Source organism: Macaca mulatta, chromosome 3 (assembly GCF_049350105.2).
Source record: "Macaca mulatta isolate MMU2019108-1 chromosome 3, T2T-MMU8v2.0, whole genome shotgun sequence".
In the NCBI taxonomy this organism is placed as follows: Eukaryota; Metazoa; Chordata; class Mammalia; order Primates; family Cercopithecidae; genus Macaca; species Macaca mulatta.
In genome coordinates this window covers 113,786,306-113,807,751 of record NC_133408.1, presented here as the reverse complement: position 1 = coordinate 113,807,751, position 21,446 = coordinate 113,786,306, and the positions used below count along the sequence as shown (strand labels likewise).

The following is a 21,446-nucleotide window of genomic DNA, read 5'->3' as shown; positions in this document are numbered from 1 at the left end:
TTCAAGCCAAGCTAACCTTCTACTTAATATGTCCCGTAAAGAAATGTTACAACGAAGGTCCTCAAAATTGTTCCCTGGGATAATTTCCACCAAGAATCAATTGATTCTATTCCAGAAGAACCAAAAAGCATTTTTATTATATTGTTGATAGAATGCATCCTAACACATCTAGATACCAGAAAGTAAGTATTTAAATTCATATCAAATTAACTAAATTATATGGCACTGATTTTACTTATACTAACAAAATAGCAAATGAACTCTAGTCAATTCCAAATGCAGATCTGTCGGCTATCTATGAACATCAAAGGGGAAGAAAATTCTATCATTGATACGAGTTAAGGTCACAGGTTTATTCCCAAAAGTAGACTATCCATTGTCTAATTAGTTTAGAGGATCCCTCTGTCTCCAGAACACAATTGAATTTTGTTGCAGTTGGAGAGGCTGATGCTAACCTAGGTGTCAGGCTGAACACAAGGGAACAGAAGCTTCAGTGTTTTCACCATAACTATATAAATTGAGGATAGGGTTTTTGGAAATATTATATTTAACTGTTGTCCAAGCTTATCTGCAGTTTCTTCCCTTTAAACTGAATTGATAGTTTACTTATTATGGACTAATTAAAATTATATATATATATAAAATATTATCTATGTTATATATCTGTTACATATATATTGTTGTCAGCTTATAAGGAACAATAAATAATTGTCTTTGTGTTTTAATTTAACAAATACTTCCTGAAAGTTTGCATGTAGGCATACAAGCTACAGTAATGAGTAGAAATTTTTTCTAAAAGTGGTTTTTTACTGTTTAATACTCTTCCCTATAAGATGATACTTAAACTTGAATTATTTTTGTAATCTTGTGGACATCTCTGAATTAATTACTGTTACTTTACAAATCTTGTTTCTTTATTTGTTATCCTGGAAGTATTTGTATGTGTGTGTATATAAAATTTTTGCATAGACCACATGCAAATTCATGTAAAGTAATAATACGAACCCTAGGAATAGAAAGGCAAAATCAAGGGGAAAATATTTAAAATATTTGCATGGAAATGATAATAATAAAATGTAAGTGTCTTGCAAACAGAAACTAGAAATAAATATTTCTGTTTTATTTAAATTAGAGAATATACAATCAACCCTTTCTTCAGCATATATCTGTTAGAGCTCAATGGTCACGTTAATTTGGGAGCCCAAGGAAATATCTTCCCTCTGTACAGTTACAAAGTATAATTTTTCTCTGGTTTATATTCTTCTGCAGAACTTATGATTATCTAAGCTCTCTGTAATCCCAAGTTCCATTTTTTCATTTGCCTTAGATTCTAAAAATCTAGTCTTTAGCTGAATGTCCATCACATAAACAGGGCTCCTTAGTAAATGTTTGCAGAAAAATAAACAACCAAATCAATAGCAGATAAGCAGTATTTTATCCAAGCCTCAGAAATTTCATTAATAGTTTTTATTACTTCACTGCAGTGGCAAAAGTAAAAAATGAACAGGAGAATAAAAAATTTGGTGTGAAAGAAGAAAGGGAGTGAGGGGCAAAAAAGGAAGGGAGAAAAGTTACTAACTCTCTTCTTTATTCATCCTCCAGTCCTCACTCACTCTATTCCAAAGAGCCACCTTACAAACATGATTTTAAACAGCCTGGATACAGAAGTAAGTGTTCTGGTGTTATTAATGGTGCCAAGAAATGATGCAGGAAGCTTCAGGTGAATTGAAACCCCCTGCATGAGAACACATACAGTCCTGACTCATTTTACCATTCTAGTTTCTACCTGCTCAGATCCAACAAAGTATTTAAACAAGTCTCAACATACAAATAGAAAGATATGAATTGAGGAGCATAGTAAATTATTGTAAAAGCTTTACATTAGAAATACACACATAGAAGAGCACACATAATTATGAGATTTATATAAATATGATAAAATGAAAACTCTTACCAAATATATATGTATACAAATATATAAATCTATGCATCACAAATACATATATGTATACACATATATACATTTATATGTTTACCTATTTATTTATCTGTACAACATATGATTCATGGGTAAACCATAACTTATTCATATGGAAAAACTGGCCTCATGATAATGCTTACACACACAAATTTCAAAAATTTCATTTAAATGATATAGCAAAGTATTCTAAGTTAGAATGCAAAATGGGTATGTTCTTTATTTAAAAACACACCAATTCGTTCTAGTACACAGAAACTAAATACATAAAAGTGCTTCAGCACATGAAACTCTCATGAAGATATGATTCTCTTCAAAAGGTCCCTGCACGACACCACTATTTCTAATAAAACTGATTTTATTCAGAACACTAAAAATGACAAACATTTAACTTCTAATTTCAGTAGTACTGTTCACCTAGTTGGCTTATAAAAGATAGTGACATACAGGTAGAAGTGTGCCTTAAAACATGATAATAATTTAAATTTTTAAATGAAAAAAATCAGTCTACATTAATGAAGTTGTCTTGACTGAGGAGAAAGTGAGGTCAAATACCTGAATGATGACACTGTGATAGACTTCATCCTTTCTTTACTTTCACTGTTTTTAATAGATCGTGAATGTCAGTAATTTAAAAATCAATTGTACTCCTGAAAAAACAGTTTAATTCCTAAAAGTTTAAAGTGAAAGAAAACGTGAATTCCTACAAATATGATTCTACAAAGATACATGTTAAAAGCCTTCAGAGGAAAATAAATACAAATATCTTCTATATTCTATTTGCTATGTCACATCTGACTCAAAAATATATGTAAGATATACATATAAGAGAATATGTCATGAAATCCATTGGATGCCAATTTTCAATTGGCTTTTATCATTTGTACATTAAAAATTCTTACAGAAGATCAAGAAAATACATCAACAGAATATACCATCATAATGTACGGCAGTTTGAATTGCTCTGGAACTTCAAAAATTATTTTGTTGAATTCACAGAAATAATTTCTCAATGGCACTTTACATGGTAAGTAAAAATGTTTGGCTTTAATATAGCAGTTTTCTGTCACTACTGAAATATGTTAGTTTTAACTTCTCATTATATTCTAGAACTTTAATGGAATTTTTTATCTCTGGATAACAAATGGCAATTTTGTGTTGTATTATTCTCGTCTGTGGGCTTTTCATTGTCTCTATAGCAAAATAGAAAGTTAAAAAAATACACAAGTTTGATTTTTTCTATTCTTAGAAATGATAATTTTCCATATATAATGGTGTGTGTATGTATATATATATATACACACACACATATATAAGCATACATATATGTATAAGGAGAGTGATATTTTATATTTAGTCTTCAGTTCAATACCATCAACAAATAATAATAAGTTGAAAATTGCATACTGCTGACTTATAAATTGATAATAAGCACAAACTAATCTATGAGTAATCTCATATTATTTATTTGTAAGACACAATGCTCAAGGATTTATGTTGAAGAATTTTTGTTTGTTTTGCATTGCTGGTTCTTGAAGGTTAGGTACATAAAGGCTGAGAAAACTAAAAGATATTAATACCTGAAATAAGACTTATGTAGAATCAAGACTCACTCTACATATCACAGTTCAATCTTTATTGCATTTTTTGCACTATAAAAGCATAAACTGTAAAGACAGTAAGATATATAGAAAAATGTATAGAAGATAAATATACCATGAAATAGTAAATAACTTAAAGAATAAATATCTATTGAGTACATAGTATGTTCCACAAACTGTGTAGTTACTAAGGCCCAAGAGAGAAAAAGCAGAAAGTAGAACAGAAATAAATCACATACTTCTGACCAGGGGGCTGAGAAACTATCTTTGTTTTATTCCAAAAATTAGAGACCAGATACTTTTAAATAAGCTGAGTGGACTTAAACAGTATTATCGTGATCACTGGCCATGAGTGCTTACTAGCTAATTTCTTTTAGTTTATTCTAGTAAAATGGTTTTAGGTGTTATACATTAAGAATTTGAATTGAATCATCAAAATCATGCTATGACTACAATTTTAAGAAATCTTTGTTAAGACCATCTGATATGGTTTGGCTATTTCCCCACCAAATCCCATCTTGTATTTCCACATGTTGCGTGAGGGACCCAGTGGGAGGTAATTGAATCACAGAGGCAGGTCTTTCCTATGCTGTTCTCATGATAATGAATAAGTCTCACAAGATCAGACAGTTCTGTAAGGAGGAGTTTCCCTGCACAAGCTAGCTCTCTCATTGCCTGCCACCATCCACGTATGATATGACTAATTCCTCCTTGCCTTCCACTGTGATTGTGAGGCCTTCCTAGCCATGTGGAACTGTAAGTCCAATAAACCTTTCTTTTGTAAATTTTCCAGTCTCTAATATATCTATCAGCAGCATGAAAATGGATTAATGCAATAAATTGGTACCAGTAGAATGGGGCACTGCTGAAAAGATACCCAAAAATGTGACAGCAACTTTGGAGCAGGGTAACAGGCAGAGGTTGGAACAGTTTGGAGGACACAAAAGAAGACAGGAAAATGAGGGAAAGTTTGGAGCAATCTAGAGACTTGTTGAATGGTTTTGACCAAAATGCTGATAATGATATGAACAATGACATCCAGGCTGAGGTGGTCTCAGATGGACATGAGGAACAGGTTGGGAACTGGAGCAAAGGTGACTTATTATGTTTTAGTAAAGAGACTGGTGGCATTTTGCCCCTTCCCTAGAGATTTGTGCAACTTTGAACTTAAGAGAGATGATTTAGGGTATCTGGTGGAAGAAATTTCTAAGCAGCAAACCATTCAAGAAATGACTTGGGTGCTGTTAAAGGCATTCTGTTTTATAAGGGAAGTAGAACATAAAAGTTTGGAAAACTTGCAGCCTGACAATGCAATAGAAAAGAAAATCCTATTTTCTGAGGAGAAATTCAAGCAGGTTGCAGAAATTTGCATAAGTAATGAGGAGTCAAATTTTAATTACCAAGACGATGGGGAAAAATGTTTCCAGGACATGTCAGAGACCTTTGTGGTAGGCCCTCCCATCATAGGCCCAGAGGCATAAGAGGATAAAATGGTTTTGTGGGCCAAGCCCAGGGTCCCCATGCTGTGTGCAGCCAAAGGACTTGGTGTCCTGTGTCCCAGCTGCTCCATCCTTGGCTGAAAGGGACCAACATAGAGCTCAAACCATAGCTTCAGAGGGTGCAAGCCTCAAGCCTTGGCAGCTCCCAAGCCTGAGAGTGCACAGAAGTAAAGAATTGGGGTTTGGAAACCTCTGCCTAGATTTCAAAGTATGTATGGAAACACCTGGATGCCCAGGAAGCAGTTTGCTGCAGGGGCAGGACTCTTACAGAGAAACTCTGCTAGGGCAGTGAGGAATAGAAATGTAGGGTCAGAACCCCCACAAAGCATCCCTACTCGGGCATCACCTAGTGGAGCTGTGAGAAGAGGGCCACTATCCTCCAGACCCCAGAATGATAGATCCACCAGCAGCTTGCACCATGCACCTGGAAAAGCCTCAGACACTCAATGCCAGTCCGTGAAAGCAGCTAGGATGGGGGGCTATACCCTGCAAAGCCACAGGGGCAGAGCTGCTCAAGGTCATGGAAGTCTACCTCTTGCATCAGCATGACCTGGATGTGAGACATAGAGTCAAAAGGAGATCATTTTGCGGCTTTAAGATTTGACTGCCCTGCTGGATTTTGCACTTATGTGGGGCATGTAGCCCCTTTGTTTTGGCCAATGTCTCCCATTTGGAATGGCTGTATTTACCCAATGTCTATACTCCCATTGTATCTAGGAAGTAACTAACTTGCTTTTGATTTTATAGCCTCATAGGCAAAAGGGACTTGCCTCGTATCGAATGAGACGTTGGACTGTCGAGTTTTGAGTTAATGTTGAAATGAATTAAGACTTTAGGGGACTGTTGGGAAGGCATGATTGGTTTTGAAATGTGAGGATGTGAGATTTGGGAAGGGTTATGGGCAGAATGATATGGTTTGGCTATGTTCCCACTCGAATCTCATCTTGAATTTCCATGTGTGGTGGGAGGGACTTGGTGCGTGGTAACTGAATCATAGGGGCAGGTCTTTCCCTTGCTGTTCTTATGATAGTGAATAAGTCTCATGATATCTGATGGTTCTATAAGGGGGAGTTTCCCTGCACAAGCTCTCTGCCTCTTTGCCTGCTGCCATCCACATAAGATGTGACTTTCTCCTCCTTGCCTTCCACCATGACTGTGAGGCCTTCTCAGCCATGTGGAACTGTAAGTCCAACAAACCTTTCTTTTGTCAATTGTCGAGTCTCAGGTATGTCCTTATCAGCAGCGTGAAAACAGACTAATACACCACCAATACTTTTCCTGTAACTGGTTCCATTTTGCATGTTACTTGGAAGTCCTTTACAATGTTACATAGTTTTACACGCGGAATTCCACAGTGCTTTGAATGTTTTTCTAAAATCATTATCCACCTTTATAATTGCCCTTTTTAATGTTGCTTATTTTAGTGTGGTAATAAACAATTATAATATCCTTTTTTTAAAAAAAGGAAGTATTTAAAGTCATCTATCTAAATAGCACCATGAGAAGTATTATGTATGTGTATTATGAATGGAAATATGTTTGTGAATACTAATTGTCAATTTATATAAATATTTTAAATACCAATATTATGTAATAAATAGTTTAAAATTCTAGTAGCATAAATATTTAATTTGTTTTTCCTTGAGTCTAAAGGACTGGAAGTTTTTATTCAAATTCAGTTTGATGGAAGAATATCTTAAAGTTTAGAAAGTTAAATAGCATGCTTTGTGTTAACAGTTAACTTAGATTTATATAGAAATTTGGAAAGAATATGATATAAACCTTTCAACTAGCACTCTCTTAAGCACCGGAAAAATCATTACCTTTCCCAGTTCTTTCAATTTCTGTCATAAGAAGCATAGAGAACAGAACTATATATTTTGGTAATTAATTTCCTTAAGATAATGTTAGAAACATCATGTTCTTTAAAATATAAATGAATTTCAAGGTGAGCATGCTGGAGGATAATATTAATGGAAGTGATTTATTGTGACAAGAGATCTGATCTGAAATACCATTATTAGGAGTACTTTAAAAAATCCATTTGCAAATTCCTGAAAATATGAAAGTGTGCTATGGCTGAGCCTGTCGCAATGTTGAAATCTGAACTATCTGCCATTGTAGGTACAAAATTGCTTATGTACAATATGTCTTCCTCGCAGAAAGTCATCAGAAAATGTTAACATACTGAATATATCACATTATGGTTTAGGGAATTGCCTAAATGCTTCAAATGATAAGTGTAGAATTAATCTGCAAATGTATAGACTGAAACATACATGCCTAATTGACTTGTAGTATATGGAATTCTGTGGCTGACCATTATCTTAAAAAATATTTGGCCAATAATTCATTGAACATCTACTCTATACCCAGTTCTTGAACTCACAATAGAAACCTGTGACTTTGTGTCATTTTAGAAGGCATTTTTTAATGTTACAATCTCTAGCAAAGAGTCCCTATAAGCTATTCATAAGCAAGATTCATTCATGACTCAAATTTGCAAAGAAGTTTTAATAAAGTTAGCTTTACGTCTATAAAAAACATTGAAATTTACAAACACATTGTTGTAAATGGCATCTAATCACATACTGAGCAGTGAGGAATGTCACCAATTAGTAGAGCTATTAATAATAAAAAATTAAATAGATATGTGAATAATAGAAGTCTTTATTATTAAGAAGACTTAAAAATTATTCTGTAGAAAGAAATTCATTAACCTCTGACACTTGAAAGAGGGTAATAAATATTGGCATTCTTACATATAGGTTGTCAAATTTGATTAGCACATAAATATATTGATATACCTCTCCATACATTCAATTCTCCCCTGCCCTCTCACCACGCCGCTACAATTGTCTCCTTTTTCTGTTGCTATGGCTCTCTTTTTCTCTCTCTTTCCCTCTCTCCTCAATAAGTTTAGGACAGTAATGCCTTATAAATTGCAAACATTTATTTTCTTGGTATATTTCTTAGAGCCTTTAATGAACTTTTTTATGTTAAACTCTCTAAGAGGCACACTCCATGTGGTATTATGAAACACAGCTTTTGATTTTTTTGCTTGAAACCTATTTTAATATATGAATATACACTTCTTTATAAACATAACATAAATAATATATATGAGTATAAATATTAATGCTTCATAGAATGATATATGGGAAAGCATAGGCTACTCTATCTTATAATGTGTTTTGGATACATTAATAGCTATATTCATTTCCAGGATATTCCAGCTTTATAATCAAGTGCTGAAATCTATACAGGACATATACTTTGACTGTTATGTCAATGTATTTTTATATGTGTTTCCTGAACTGAAACTAAATCTTGTAAAATAAAAATGTCTATTCTAGGTACAAAGACAACTTATAGGTGTAAAATTTTAATTAGATTACTTTGATTTAATTTTGAAATGCACCTGGAGCAAAATTCAGACAGTACAATAAAGAAAAATACATTTGTCACCACAACCACTTTGCTCCCCTCTCCAGAAGGAACCAGAGTTATAAAATTTGTGTGAATTGTTCTGAAAATACATGTACATATATATATATATCCATATATGCATTTATTTCATTTTCTTTATAATAAAAAGTATAGTTTTCTGAACTATGAGGAAAAAAGCAAATCATAAGGTCATGATTTATTTGTAGGGTAAAAAACAAATCAAGGCAATATTTAACATAGGTATTAGATTATGTTTTTAGTTACTAAAAACTTTTTTTTTTTTTTTTTGAGACAGAGTCTCGCTCTGTTGCGCAGAGTGGAGTGCAATGGCGCAATCTCGGCTCACTGCAACCTCTGCCTCCTGGGTTCAAACGACTCTCCTGCCTCAGCCTCTTAAGTATCTTGGGTTACAGGCACCTGCCACCACACCCTAATTTTTGTATTTTTAGTAGAGAAAGGGTTTCTCCATGTTGGTCAGGCTGGTCTCAAACTCCTGACCTCATGATCTGCCTGCCTTGGCCTCCCAAAGTGCTGGGATTACAGGCGTAAGCCACTGTGCCCGGCCTACTAAAAATATCTTAATAGGTAAATTTAATGAAAAATTAGATACAAACTCACTAATCATGAAACATTTGCTGTGATGATTTACGCATAAAGTAGTGCACTCAATTCTAATATTTAGAAAACTATAAAACAATTTTGAAATAGTTTTGAACAGCATTTGTTTATTGTGAACCTACATGGGAGAAGATTACATCAATGTACTCATGAGCGACAAAATTGAAATAAATGCAAGAATGTCCAGGGGCCGGTATATAATAAATGATCTGTAACATTTATGGCAAGATGTAAGTCAAATGCAGAGGTAATAAAGTCCCTGGCTTTGAATATCAATAGATAGATAAAGTCACTTAAATATCTATACAGAAATGCTAGTTATGGTTTTGACTTTGTGAGCTGAATAGAGTGGAAATAAGTATAAATAATTGAAGCAAAAGATAATTCACTTCTTCTGCCCCACTTTTCTAGGGGAGTAAGGTGGAGAGAGCCTTATTTCCTTCTAGAAATGGAGAAGATACGGAACCAAGGCTTTCCCTATTTCCCTGAGTAACTGTGAAGGACAATGTCTACATTTTTTATTTATTTATTTATTTATTTATTTATTTATTTATTTATTTATTTTGAGACGGAGTCCCGCTCTGCCGCCCAGGCTGGAGTGCAGTGATCGGATCTCAGCTCACTGCAAGCTCCGCCTCCCGAGTAGCTGGGACTACAGGCGCCCGCCAACTCACCCGGCTAGTTTTTTGTGTTTTTTAGTAGAGACGGGGTTTCACCGTGTTAGTCAGGATGGTCTCGATCTCCTGACCTCCTGATCCGCCCGTCTTGGCCTCCCAAAGTGCTGGGATTACAGGCTTGAGCCACCGCGCCCGGCCAATGTCTACATTTTTGAATAAAAAATGTTTGCCTATTGCTCTTATGAGGAAAGTAATTTTGTTCGTCAAGGCTTTCCCCTTGAAGAAATGTCTCTAAAACTAATTTATATTGGCATTGATATTACTATAATTTCTTTCGCATTTAGTTTAGGCCAGTTTGAAGCTGATAGTCCAAAGATATATAATCCCTGTGTAATATACACTTAGCATTATCAAATCAAAACCCTGTGTTTTTCCTTGGGGTTAAGGTTGATTGCTATTCATATAAGTCATGCAAACTTCCAATGTGTCTTAAAACTATTATTTTCATCTTTTACTTGAAATCTTTCTTTATAGTACATGAGAATGAAATAGAGATGACCCATTGCATTCCTCATTATAGTTTCATCACAACCTAAGAAAAATTTAATTCATTTATCCTATCATCTTAATACTTACACACACACACACACACACACACGCACACAAAGCCTCATTAAGCCGCTACATTATAAAATATTCTATACCATCTAGTGATCTTTTTATGGCAAAATTCAGCAACTATATCTATAATTTCATCTCCTTTGTCGCCTTACCTACTGTTGAATTTCTCTGGGTGTTTTTCTCTCATGATGTGGAATCTGTGTGCAATGGAGGCATCCTAAGGGAAGAAAATAGAAAACAAAAACAGGAGGGTTTATGATCCTATTATCTCATGAAAATGTAGACTAAAATAAAAAAAAAACATTTTAAAATGAACTTTTCTTTACAATATTATTGCCAAGAAGATTATGTGAAATTAGGTAAAAATGTGTGATCCATATAAATTATATGCAGAAGTGATTTATGTAATAATTTCACAATTATTTGTTACATTTACATCTAAGACTTTATTGCTATTTAATTTCTATATCTCCTTTTAATGACCAGCTTTGACCTCATGTTCAACGTATGTTGAAGATAGCACATATGAGCGTAAATGTCAAATAGTAATTGAAAATATTGTTAAACAAGAGTTAGAAGGATGGCCTAAGTGGAGAAATGATCAGTACAGAAGCTCCTAATTATTTGAGATTAATTATGGGTAAAAAGATGGTGTGAGGGTGCATGTCTAGTAAAGATAAGTGCAATACTTGACTTCAGAATTTGCTTAGGTTGTCTTGATGTGTAATTAATAATAGTTTGTACCACAAGCAACTTTCTGGCATATCCCGTTGAATAGAAAAACAACAACAAAGAGCAAATTTTGGGGGAACTGTTGACAAATACAATTTGTCTCTGAGACTCCAAGTGCATCAGTTCTGACCCTAATGGATGTTTCTTACTTTTAGCAAATACAGATTTTTTTTCATGAGATAGAAATCATACTCAATGTGTGAGACTGGTGAAATACTGCTATCCAAGCTTTTCAAGCACAGACTGCTGCAACTGACTCTAAACAATTATCTCTGTTATTCCAAGTGTGGAGATATTTTCCCATTCTTCATCCACACATGATTAATCACTCAAATGAGAAACTAATATATTTACCAGTCACCTCAATAGAAAAGGACTATTGTTGACGTTCACTGTTAATTTTGTTTCAAAGTGGAGATAAAAGTAAAAGAAAACCAAACGCAAGGAAATAAAGAAGTTGTGTATTTGAGAGAATCTTGAAAACACTAATCAAGGATTAAAAGTCTAATGAATGAAATGAAAGGCTAATGTGCTTACTCATGCATAACAAAGCGTGAGGCACAAAAAGAGAGGGACCAATGCCCACTGCAGATGGCAGAGAGTTGCAGGATAGAGCTAACTGTAATTTTTTCTGTGCAAACATTTGATACCCTAAAATTTGTCAAGTAATTGAATTAATCTATGAATGAAAATCACCCAGACACATAGATAGAGGTGTACAGAAACAATGCTTATAATAAAGGTTACAAAAATCCCCCTCTACGGTTTAATATTTAAGACCTTATTTTGCTATATACACATGGCCAACTTCCTGGTTTGCTAGGAAGTACAAATATCAAGATGGTTCACTTTTGTTGGTCCAATGATAACTCTCAAACTAGTCACAGAGTTCCTTTTTATAAATTTAATTCTGTTAAGTCATAAACATATTATACTTTATAATATGAAGTTGTCTTACTGTGGTATGAGATTACAGGAAAAACATCTGAACTGGGCTATTTATGGTATATGTAGCATGATCAATTAATTAATTTTGAAAAGCATTTATTTTTACTTTATCTGTAATCTGGTACAAAATCAATTTGGAATATCTTCCAATTAAATGCATACATTCAGCACACTATTTAAACAAAACAAAGGAATATGAACCAAACACTAAAAATGAATGATCAATATTGTTTCCCATAGGGAGAGTATCATTGAATTTACTTCTGCTTGAATTATTTGTTTCTGCTAAGTTGGGGAGACTGAGACTTTTAAAAATAGATTGTGTAGTACATTTCTTTTTACAAGTGTATATTTTTGTAATAACAAATTTCTTCCTTTTTCAAAGCAACATAAACAGAATAGAGAAAGAGAGAGAGGAAAGAAGAGAGGAAGGAGGAGAAGAGAGGGGAGAGATAGCAAAAGACCATTTAAGTAGACTGACTATAATTGGGTAAACTCCTAGAAACACAGGACTGAATAGTCAAAGATAAAACTAATATTAGCTTATCTATCTTATACGCCAGAAGTTGTTGTTTAAAACAAATACGATGAAGTCTATGATGTTCTGTGTGTGTAATATTTATCTACATAAATATGTATATGTAGTATATGTGTGTAATATACAACATATAGTTCTATAGTCATGCATCCCATAATAATGTTTTGGTCAATGGTGAACCATGTATATGATGGTGGCTCTACAAGATTATAATGGAGCAAAAAAATTTCTATCACCTAGAGACATCATAGGTATCACAATGTTTAGCACAAAGCACTACTCATGTGTTTGTGGTGATGTTTATGTAAACAAATCTACTTATCTGCCAATATATAAAATTGTAGCACATACAAGTATATATAGTACATGTTTTATAATGATAATAAACAACTATGTTACTGGTTTATGTAAAAAAAAAAAAAGATTCTTGGGCAATGGATCATTTAGTTAAGAGGGGAAAAAATAAAACTTAGTGTCAAACACTAGCAGGTCTTTTCCTTGTGTTGAATAGGTTCCACCATAAAAAGAGAGCTGGCATTGCCAACTACAGGGTTGATAAGGAACAATGACAGCAGGTGTTCATTTGGATGAGAATTCAGACCCAATTCACATGGGACCCTGTCCCTTTGGCATAACCCCAAAGGGCTTGATAGAGTACTGCCAAAATCTGCAACATTATCCAGCAGCCATTTTTCAAGAGACACTAAAGGTTCTCTAAAGACAGACCAAATAAGAAAAAGCTAAAATGCCATTTTAAAATAAATTTTACCATTTCTGTCTGAATGCATTATAGTTTTTAGACAGCAGAAATAAATCAGCATTACTTCCACTTCCTAGAATGTGGAAACTCTGAATTCAGAATTTCTACTTCCAAGCCTTGTGACTTTAAACAAATTATTTATTCATTGAGAATCACAGCTTCCTTATCTTTAAAAGAGGATACTGATATCTCTTCGAAGTACCTCGGTGGAGATTTAATATCATTCTCTATAGCAATTGGAACAATATTCTATATAGCTGGGATTTTCATACATCTTATATACAAACCAATATTTTCTTAAAGTTAAAAGAGAATGCTAAACATGGTTAAGTTACATATTTTTGAAATATATTTTTACAGACTCAAATTGCTTTTCGTTATTTCCTTAACCTATATAGCTTTATTTTTAATTAAAAAAATCATATCTAAGAAATGAAAATAAATCAATTTTATTAAAGCAAAACAAATTTAAACCTCATTGTGCTATTCAAACAGTAAAAAACTAATCAGCAACATTTTTGCTATATTTACATATATTAGTATATACTAATATATGTATATCAAATAATCAGTTTATTAGCCATATCTGTCTCCAATACTTGGCCACTAGTATTTTTCTGAAATGTATTTTTCCTTTTTCTGTATAGGCTTATTTATATTTTAAATAAAATTGCCCTAAATCTCCAAATTTGCATTTTATGATATTAATTTGAAAAGCTGATTATTTTCTATGGATCATAACTTTTCAATTGAGGGACTATTCTATATGTGTTGAGATCCCAGAGCCTATAGCAAATCCTGCTGAGGAGAATATTGTTTTTATAAAATGTAAAATATATCTACCCAAATATTGTTATCAATATTATATTTTATTCTGTTTAAAGAATCTTTCTCTCACAAATAGTTTCTAAAATTTGTCAAGTAAATTGTTCTGGTTTTTGATGATTTGGCCATTGCACCACATTAAATATCTTTTCAATTTTATTCCATTTTAGAATAGAATATAAATATATCCAATTAGAAATGAGTTATTAAAAATCTAATTTTAGAATTAAATTTTAGAATTAAAATTTTAGAATTAAAAATAATCTTGCATACTCTATGGGTTTTTATTGTTGAAATAATTTAGTTCTTCCTTGGTTTTGGAGGAATAAATTCCAATCTATCCCTGTGTACAAACTTTTCTTTTCCTCAAAAATTGTAATTTACTAAGAAGTTTCAAAAGCTGAAGTTTTCAGTGCTCTATTTGTTGAATATTTTATTAAAGATTTCCAGTAATATTTTTGAAGTGTTATTGCATACAAGAAAATTGCCAGTTTTAAGTGTACACTTCAATAAGTTTTGTCAAAGGTATACAGTAACAACAATCTTTTCCTATGCTTTTGTTCATTCATATTTCTTCTTACGTGGACTACATATTGAAGTCTGTGTCCATTTGTCTCTGTATATTAAATTGACTGGGTTCAAGACCCAGCTCTAAATTTTACTGAATATTTTACCTCGAAAAGTTTGCTTAGATTTTCATTTTCCTGTATTAAAATAAGAATAATTTTAATATCTGCCTTGCTTTGAAGATCTGCTGTTCTAATACCTGGAAGATAACTGGAACTGTGCTTGGTGTATAGAAAGCAAGAAAATAAATGTTAGCTGTTACTATTATTGAAATATATTCATGATTTTGAGACACATAATACCTTCTTATTTGGTTTATTGAGATAGTTAATTAAATAAATTGCATAATCTTTAAGATGAAGTACATGAGGAAATTTTTGCTTTGGTATTCAGAATTTTATGGGTTATGCATTCATATTTGATAAATTATCTAACAAACTCAAAAGGGTCAGGAATATCACACTATACTTAAACTTCACATAAATATTTCTGCACTAGTACATATGAATATTGACTCCAGGAAAGATAAATTAACAATGTGAGATAGAGCTAACTGTAATTACAGTTACACTAGAAACACTACACTTTGTAATACTACAAAGAGCAGCTTAGTTCAGGTTATAGTTCTCACCACGAAACTATACAAATTCGGGTTTTCAAAGCTTTGTTAGATTGAGCTTTTAGATAAGAGATTGTGGTTCTGTATTTCCCATCTGAAATAAAACAATGTTTGCTCTCCTGACAATCTTTACCTGAATGTACTGTGCTCTCCTGACAATCATTACCCGAATGATTTATATACTATTTATATAAGGCACTATTTTTACCTGTTAATATTTTTAAAGAAAATTACAATTAATAGCCACAAGTGGGATTATTTCCCAGGCAGATTGTATCAGATATTATCTGTAGTGCTGGGTTGATAAATAGAGCCAGAAAGTTTCCTTCTTTATGCTGCAGAATAGTTAATAATGCATGGGAATTATTTGCTTTTTAATCATCTGTGAAATGTTGGCCTGGCATTTTTTTTTTTTTGGAGAAATTAACATTTTGGTTTTCTTATTTTTTCTGATATATTAGTTTTTCTATCTCTTCATAAATTATGTTTTTTATTACCTCATCTATAGTGGGCTCAATGGTGTTCCACAAAAAGTTATCAGATCCTAATAGCTGGAACCTGGTAACTTTTTTTTACAGAAGTGACCAAGTTCATGACTGATATTGATTGGAACCAGTGACTCCTCTCTACATTGTACTTTCTTTTTGCGGGAATAGGAATGTGGACAACTGTCATACTATGCTTTTCTTGCCACTGTATTTTGAAAGCACATAACTTATTTTCTACTTTCACATGTCCACAAATGGAGAGATATTTTACCTGAAGATGGATCATACCAAGTGTCATCTATATCTGATTTAGATTATTTACATGATAAGCTTTGGAACTTGGAGCTGAAGATATTTAGATCAGATTTTCTACTTAAGTTGATGATGTAAAGGACTGAGACATTTGGGGATATCAAGATGAGGTAAATGTATTTTGCACACAGACATGAATCTTTGGGGGCCAGAGGACAGTTAGCAGTGGGATGACTGTGATCCCTAAACATATCAGGTCCTAATCTCTAGAACCCTGAAATGTTACCTTACATTGGTAAAGGTTTTTGAAAATATGATTAATAATTTTGTGATGAGAAGATTATCCAGGTGGGACCTAATTCCTTTCACAATTTCCTTATGAGACAGAGACAGAGATTAGACAGGAGGAGACGATGCAACTATAAAGGCAGACATTGGAGTGGTGCAGCTACAACTTAAAGAATGTTGAAAGCCACCAGAAGCCAAGAGCGGCACGAAATGTTTTCTTCCCCATCGCCTCTGGGGAGAACGTAAACCTGGGAGCACCTTGATTTTGGTCCAGGGATATTAAATTTGGATTTTCATCTCTTGAACTGTGAGACAATACATTTCTCACCTATTATAAGCCAACAGGTTTATGGTAATTTGGTTATAGCAAGCATGGGAAACTTATACTTCATCTGTTCATGTAGGGTTTTTTGGTTTTCTTTGAGAAAAACATTATTCTATAATATTTCAATTCTTTCTTGAATCCATGTTTTTTCATCCTCTTAATTTGAATTTGCATTATTTTTTGTGTTTAACATGCAGTTTAGAATCTATAACTTAGCAAAAAGACGTATGAGCACATTAGAACAGGCATAGCAAAGTCTATATATATGTCAGTTCCACAAAGTCAACATACAACGACCAAACAGCAAAACTCTAGAGGTAAAAATGGTTGTTTTGAAAAGAAAGATTTATTTTAATGTGATGATACAGTGTGGATGTTTTCCCCTCTGAATATCATGTTGAATTGTGTTCTCCAGTGTTGGAGGTGGGGCCTCGTGGGAGGCAATTAGATCATGGGGGCATATTTCTCATGAGTGCTTCAGCACTATCTCCTTGGTGCTGCTCTTGCCACAGTGGGTGAGTTCTCGTGAGATCTGGCTTCCTAAAGTGTGTGGCACCTCCCCCCTACCTCCTGTTCCTGCTATTGCCATGTTAGGCACCTGTTGCCCCTTTGCCTTCCACCATGACTGTCAGCTTCCTCAGGCCTTAACAGAAGCATATGGTGGTGCTATGCTTCCTGTATAGTCTGCAGAACCTTGAGCCAATTAAGTCACTTTTCTTAGAAACTACCCAGCCTCAGGTGTTTCTTTATAGCAAGCAAGAATGGCCTAACACACCCCAGACAGCACTGCTGAGTATTTATTTAACATTGTATGTGCAGTCTTTAGAAATATAACAGATCAAGAGTTAAACAATAAAAGTTACATGTATCATAAAGAAAAAGAAAGGCTATCATTATACATGATATAATGTTCTATTTAAGCAAATTCAAAGAAATAAACTGAAATCCACATAAACTGAGAGAAGAGTTTAACGTTTCCCAGATATAGGAATAGTATATAATAATTAGTGGAACTGACAACATTAAAACAAAGTAACAGAAAATAATACCATTTACAATGGCAAAAGTAATTATAAATATATAGGTAAAAAGTCTCCCAATCTGAGTCCTATGGTTGAAAAATAATAATTACTGAAAGACACATCACACACACACACACACACACACACACACACACAAAATCATTGGAGGTGCATGCTATCCTGAGTTACAAAGATTTAGGGAGTTGATGTTACAGTATCTGAGGAATGACAGAAGCTCTTCTAAATGTGAGCAAAGGTAGGAGCACCTGGACTTTTCTCTGTTAGACTGCATTTTTTGTATTGGACCTAATGCTCATGAGGGGTGTGTGTGTGTGTATGTGTGTATGTGTGTGTGTGTGTGTGTGTGTGTGTGATTCCACAGGAACTCAGACGCATTATGTTGCACATCTGCAAGTTCGCCTGCTGTGAATACTTCAGATGGAACCCATTGTGGATTTCTGTTACTTAGTTTTGAATTACATTGCTGGAACAATCAGGGCGTTTTTCTAGAATGAAATAACTTAGAGACTTGGAGAAATACATGATTGAAAGCAAGCTAATGGGATTCAGAATAAAGCAAATCCCTAGAGTAGGATATTGGATTTGCTAAATGGTACGTGAAAATTTAAAACCATATTTTAAATAGGGACACCTGGCCGGGTACAGTGGCTCATGCCTGTAATCCCACCACTTTGGGAGGCTGAGACAGGCAGATCACTTGAGACTAGCCTGGCCAACATGGTGAAACCCCGTCTCTACTAAAAATACACACACAAAAAAGGCCAGGCATGGTGGTGAGCACCTGTAATCCCAGCTACTGGGAGGCTGAGGCAGGAGAATCACTTGAACCCAGGAGGTGGAGGTTGCAGTGAGCTGAGACTGCACCACTGCACTCTGGCCTGGGAAACAAGAATAAAACTCCATCTCAAAAAAAAAAAAAAATAGGGACACCTTTGTATAAAGGAGGCTGCACCCGTGAGCAGGTTCCAAGTGAATTATTTAATTTCTAGGGTATTTGATATTGGGTGATGGCAAAATTTATATTAGAATTCAGTTTAAGTTATTAGTTTCAAACTTTATAATCCACTTTAGTCTATTTAAAAAAAATAATGATTGATATATAATGTTGGACACAGTCATATCACTCTTGTGATTATGTTACAGAGGGCAGTGATAACTGGGTTATCTGTGAGATAACGCCTGCCTTACTTCAGCATCTTCCCATTGTCCCTCCCACTCAGGAAGGGCCACTTGGGAGAGTAGTAATTATACACTGAGAGAAGGTGAAGTATCATTATTCCATCAAAACCAGAAGGTGGCCTCTAATCTGAAGAAGTGCACTATTGTAATTGGAGGAAAGTTTACTCTTTTTAAATGACTACCAAAAAGTCTGCGGGAAACCACATAGGATCATGCAGAATACTGTCGTAGGTAAAACACTCGTATGTCCAAAGGGACAATGTGAGGAGCTAGTTACCAGACCTAGAGGGAAAGAGTTATGTAGAGAAAATGGCCTTGGGAAGAAAAGACATCCAGCCCCAGGTGACTTTTTCACCAAGGTATCCAGGAACATAAGAACCCGAACCCTGATTTCCTTCCTCTCATCTACTGCGGAGATCTCAACCGGCCAACTCCACCAGAAGATAGAGAGCAAGGGAACTTTGCTGTCTTCTATACAGGACATTTCTCAGGGAGACAGCCGAATGGACAAGGGCAGAGAGAATATCTACAGAGGCAAACAGAAGCACCCAGAACACAGGGACCACAGTCCTTGAGATTTAATGCTTATGGTAGAATGGAGAGCTGTGTGTGCACAAAAGTCTAAAAAGCACCAGTACCAAATCTATGATAAAGTATTGACAATTATTAATTAAGGTGACCACTGGAGTATCAATATAAATTTTTATATTTTCCACTATACATTATGCATTAAACATTGACATTTAAATTTCAATAATTTAGATTAAAAGTATTTCATTAAATCTATAGATTTAATTTAATTGAAGTAAAAGATTAATCTTGTGTCTTATTAAAATGGATACGTAGCATTACCTTTAACATTTTCATAATGGCAACAGTCATCTTGTTAAGTAACACATGCCATGTACTGTGGTGGGCAGAGTGTGTAGGGTTATTCACTTTCCATGAAATGACTCCAGACTGCCGAGTGGTAGTTGTGACTTCTAATATTTTCAGGATTTTTAACTTATTTCCTCTTCCATCATATTAGACTGTTTAACATTCACATCCTGCTGCAAACAACATGCCTGTCCCTATCAGTTTCCTCCTATTTGCTTGATTTTAATTTTCATGTATTGAAAAGAATTTTAAATTTGAATTGACCTTAAATAATGCTCATAGGTTAGACAAGTAAAGTGGTTTTTAAAAAGCCAAGATGAATCTAGAATAGGACCAATAAGCACAAAAGGAGCTGGATTAAAACTCTATGGGCTTCTACCATAAGCGAATGTTAGTAATTATCTATGTGAACTTTAAGTTGATCATTGTAACTATTTCTAAATATTTAATTATGCCTACTGCCTAGATTTGCATTTTATTCCAAAAAGTCAAAGTTCTTAAGAAACTTTTTTTTTTTTTTTTTGAAAGACAGAATCTCTCTCTGTCACCAAGGCTGGAGTGCAATGGTGTGATTACAGCTCACTGCAGCCTTGAACTCCTGGGCTCAAGTGGTCCTCTTGCCTTGACCCCTCAAGTAAGCTGGGATTATAGGCATGAGCCATCATGCCTGAGTTATGTTTCTTTTTTTTTCTTTAGAGACAAGAGATGAGGTCAAGCTATGTTGTCCAGGCTACTCTCAAACTCCTGGCCTCAAGTGATTCTCCTACTTCAGCCTCCAAAAGTGTTGGAATTAACAGGTGCAAGCCAATGTACCTGGCAAAAATTACCTTTGACAAATCAATTATTATTGGAAATAAAATATATTTCTCATCTGCTGTAAACAAAAACTTATGAAAATTACGACGGAATATGGCATGATTGAAAGCAAATGTACAAATGATTACTATGAGTTTCAGTTCCAAAACAGAAACCCATGATTACAGCTAGGGAATCAGATGAGGAGATTTTAATTACGTTTTAATAATCTTACTGAGAATTTCTCTAGGTTACAAGTATTTCATACAGAAGAATTCATGAAGTTGGGTAGACTAACTCAAAATATGAAAAAAAAATTGACGTCAGAGAGTCTAGAGACGACTTCCAAGAAGAGAATATAAATTATAAATCCCACTCTTGCTCTTTCCTGCATACAATACATAGCATTAGCAATGCCAGAAAACTTCTGTATGGTCTTTTCACATAATTAACTGTAAGCTTCAGGAACAAACTCGCAGAAAGAATAAATTTACCATACACTTACTATAACTACAAATATATCATTTCTGTGATTAAAATGCTCCCTTAAATACTCAATTTCTTCTACCAAGCAAATTCCAGACTCATTTTTAATGGATTAAAGAGATGGAATTTCTCTCAAGGCATGTATTTTAATTAAAAATCTCTAGATTTAGGTCAGGCTCAGTGGCTTACACCTGTTATCCCAGCACTTTGGGAGACAGGTGGGCAGATCACCTGACGTAAGGAGTTTGAGACAAGGAGTTTAAGACCAACATGGTGAAGCCCCATCTCTATTCAAAAAAAAGTATATTATATATATAAAATACATATAAATATATTAA

The 21,446-nt window shown here is 34.1% G+C and overlaps 1 protein-coding gene across 12 annotated transcripts in view; it reads right to left on the bottom strand.

Moving 5' to 3' along the window:
* DGKB (diacylglycerol kinase beta) overlaps positions 1-21,446 on the bottom strand; it is a 764,082-nt gene that overhangs the window by 321,496 nt on the left and 421,140 nt on the right. For all 12 annotated transcript variants that reach the window (XM_015133916.3, XM_015133918.3, XM_015133921.3 and 9 more), the window contains one exon: positions 10,537-10,601. In XM_015133916.3, coding sequence (XP_014989402.1) covers positions 10,537-10,601 — 65 coding nt within the window. The remainder of the gene's footprint in view (positions 1-10,536; positions 10,602-21,446) is intronic.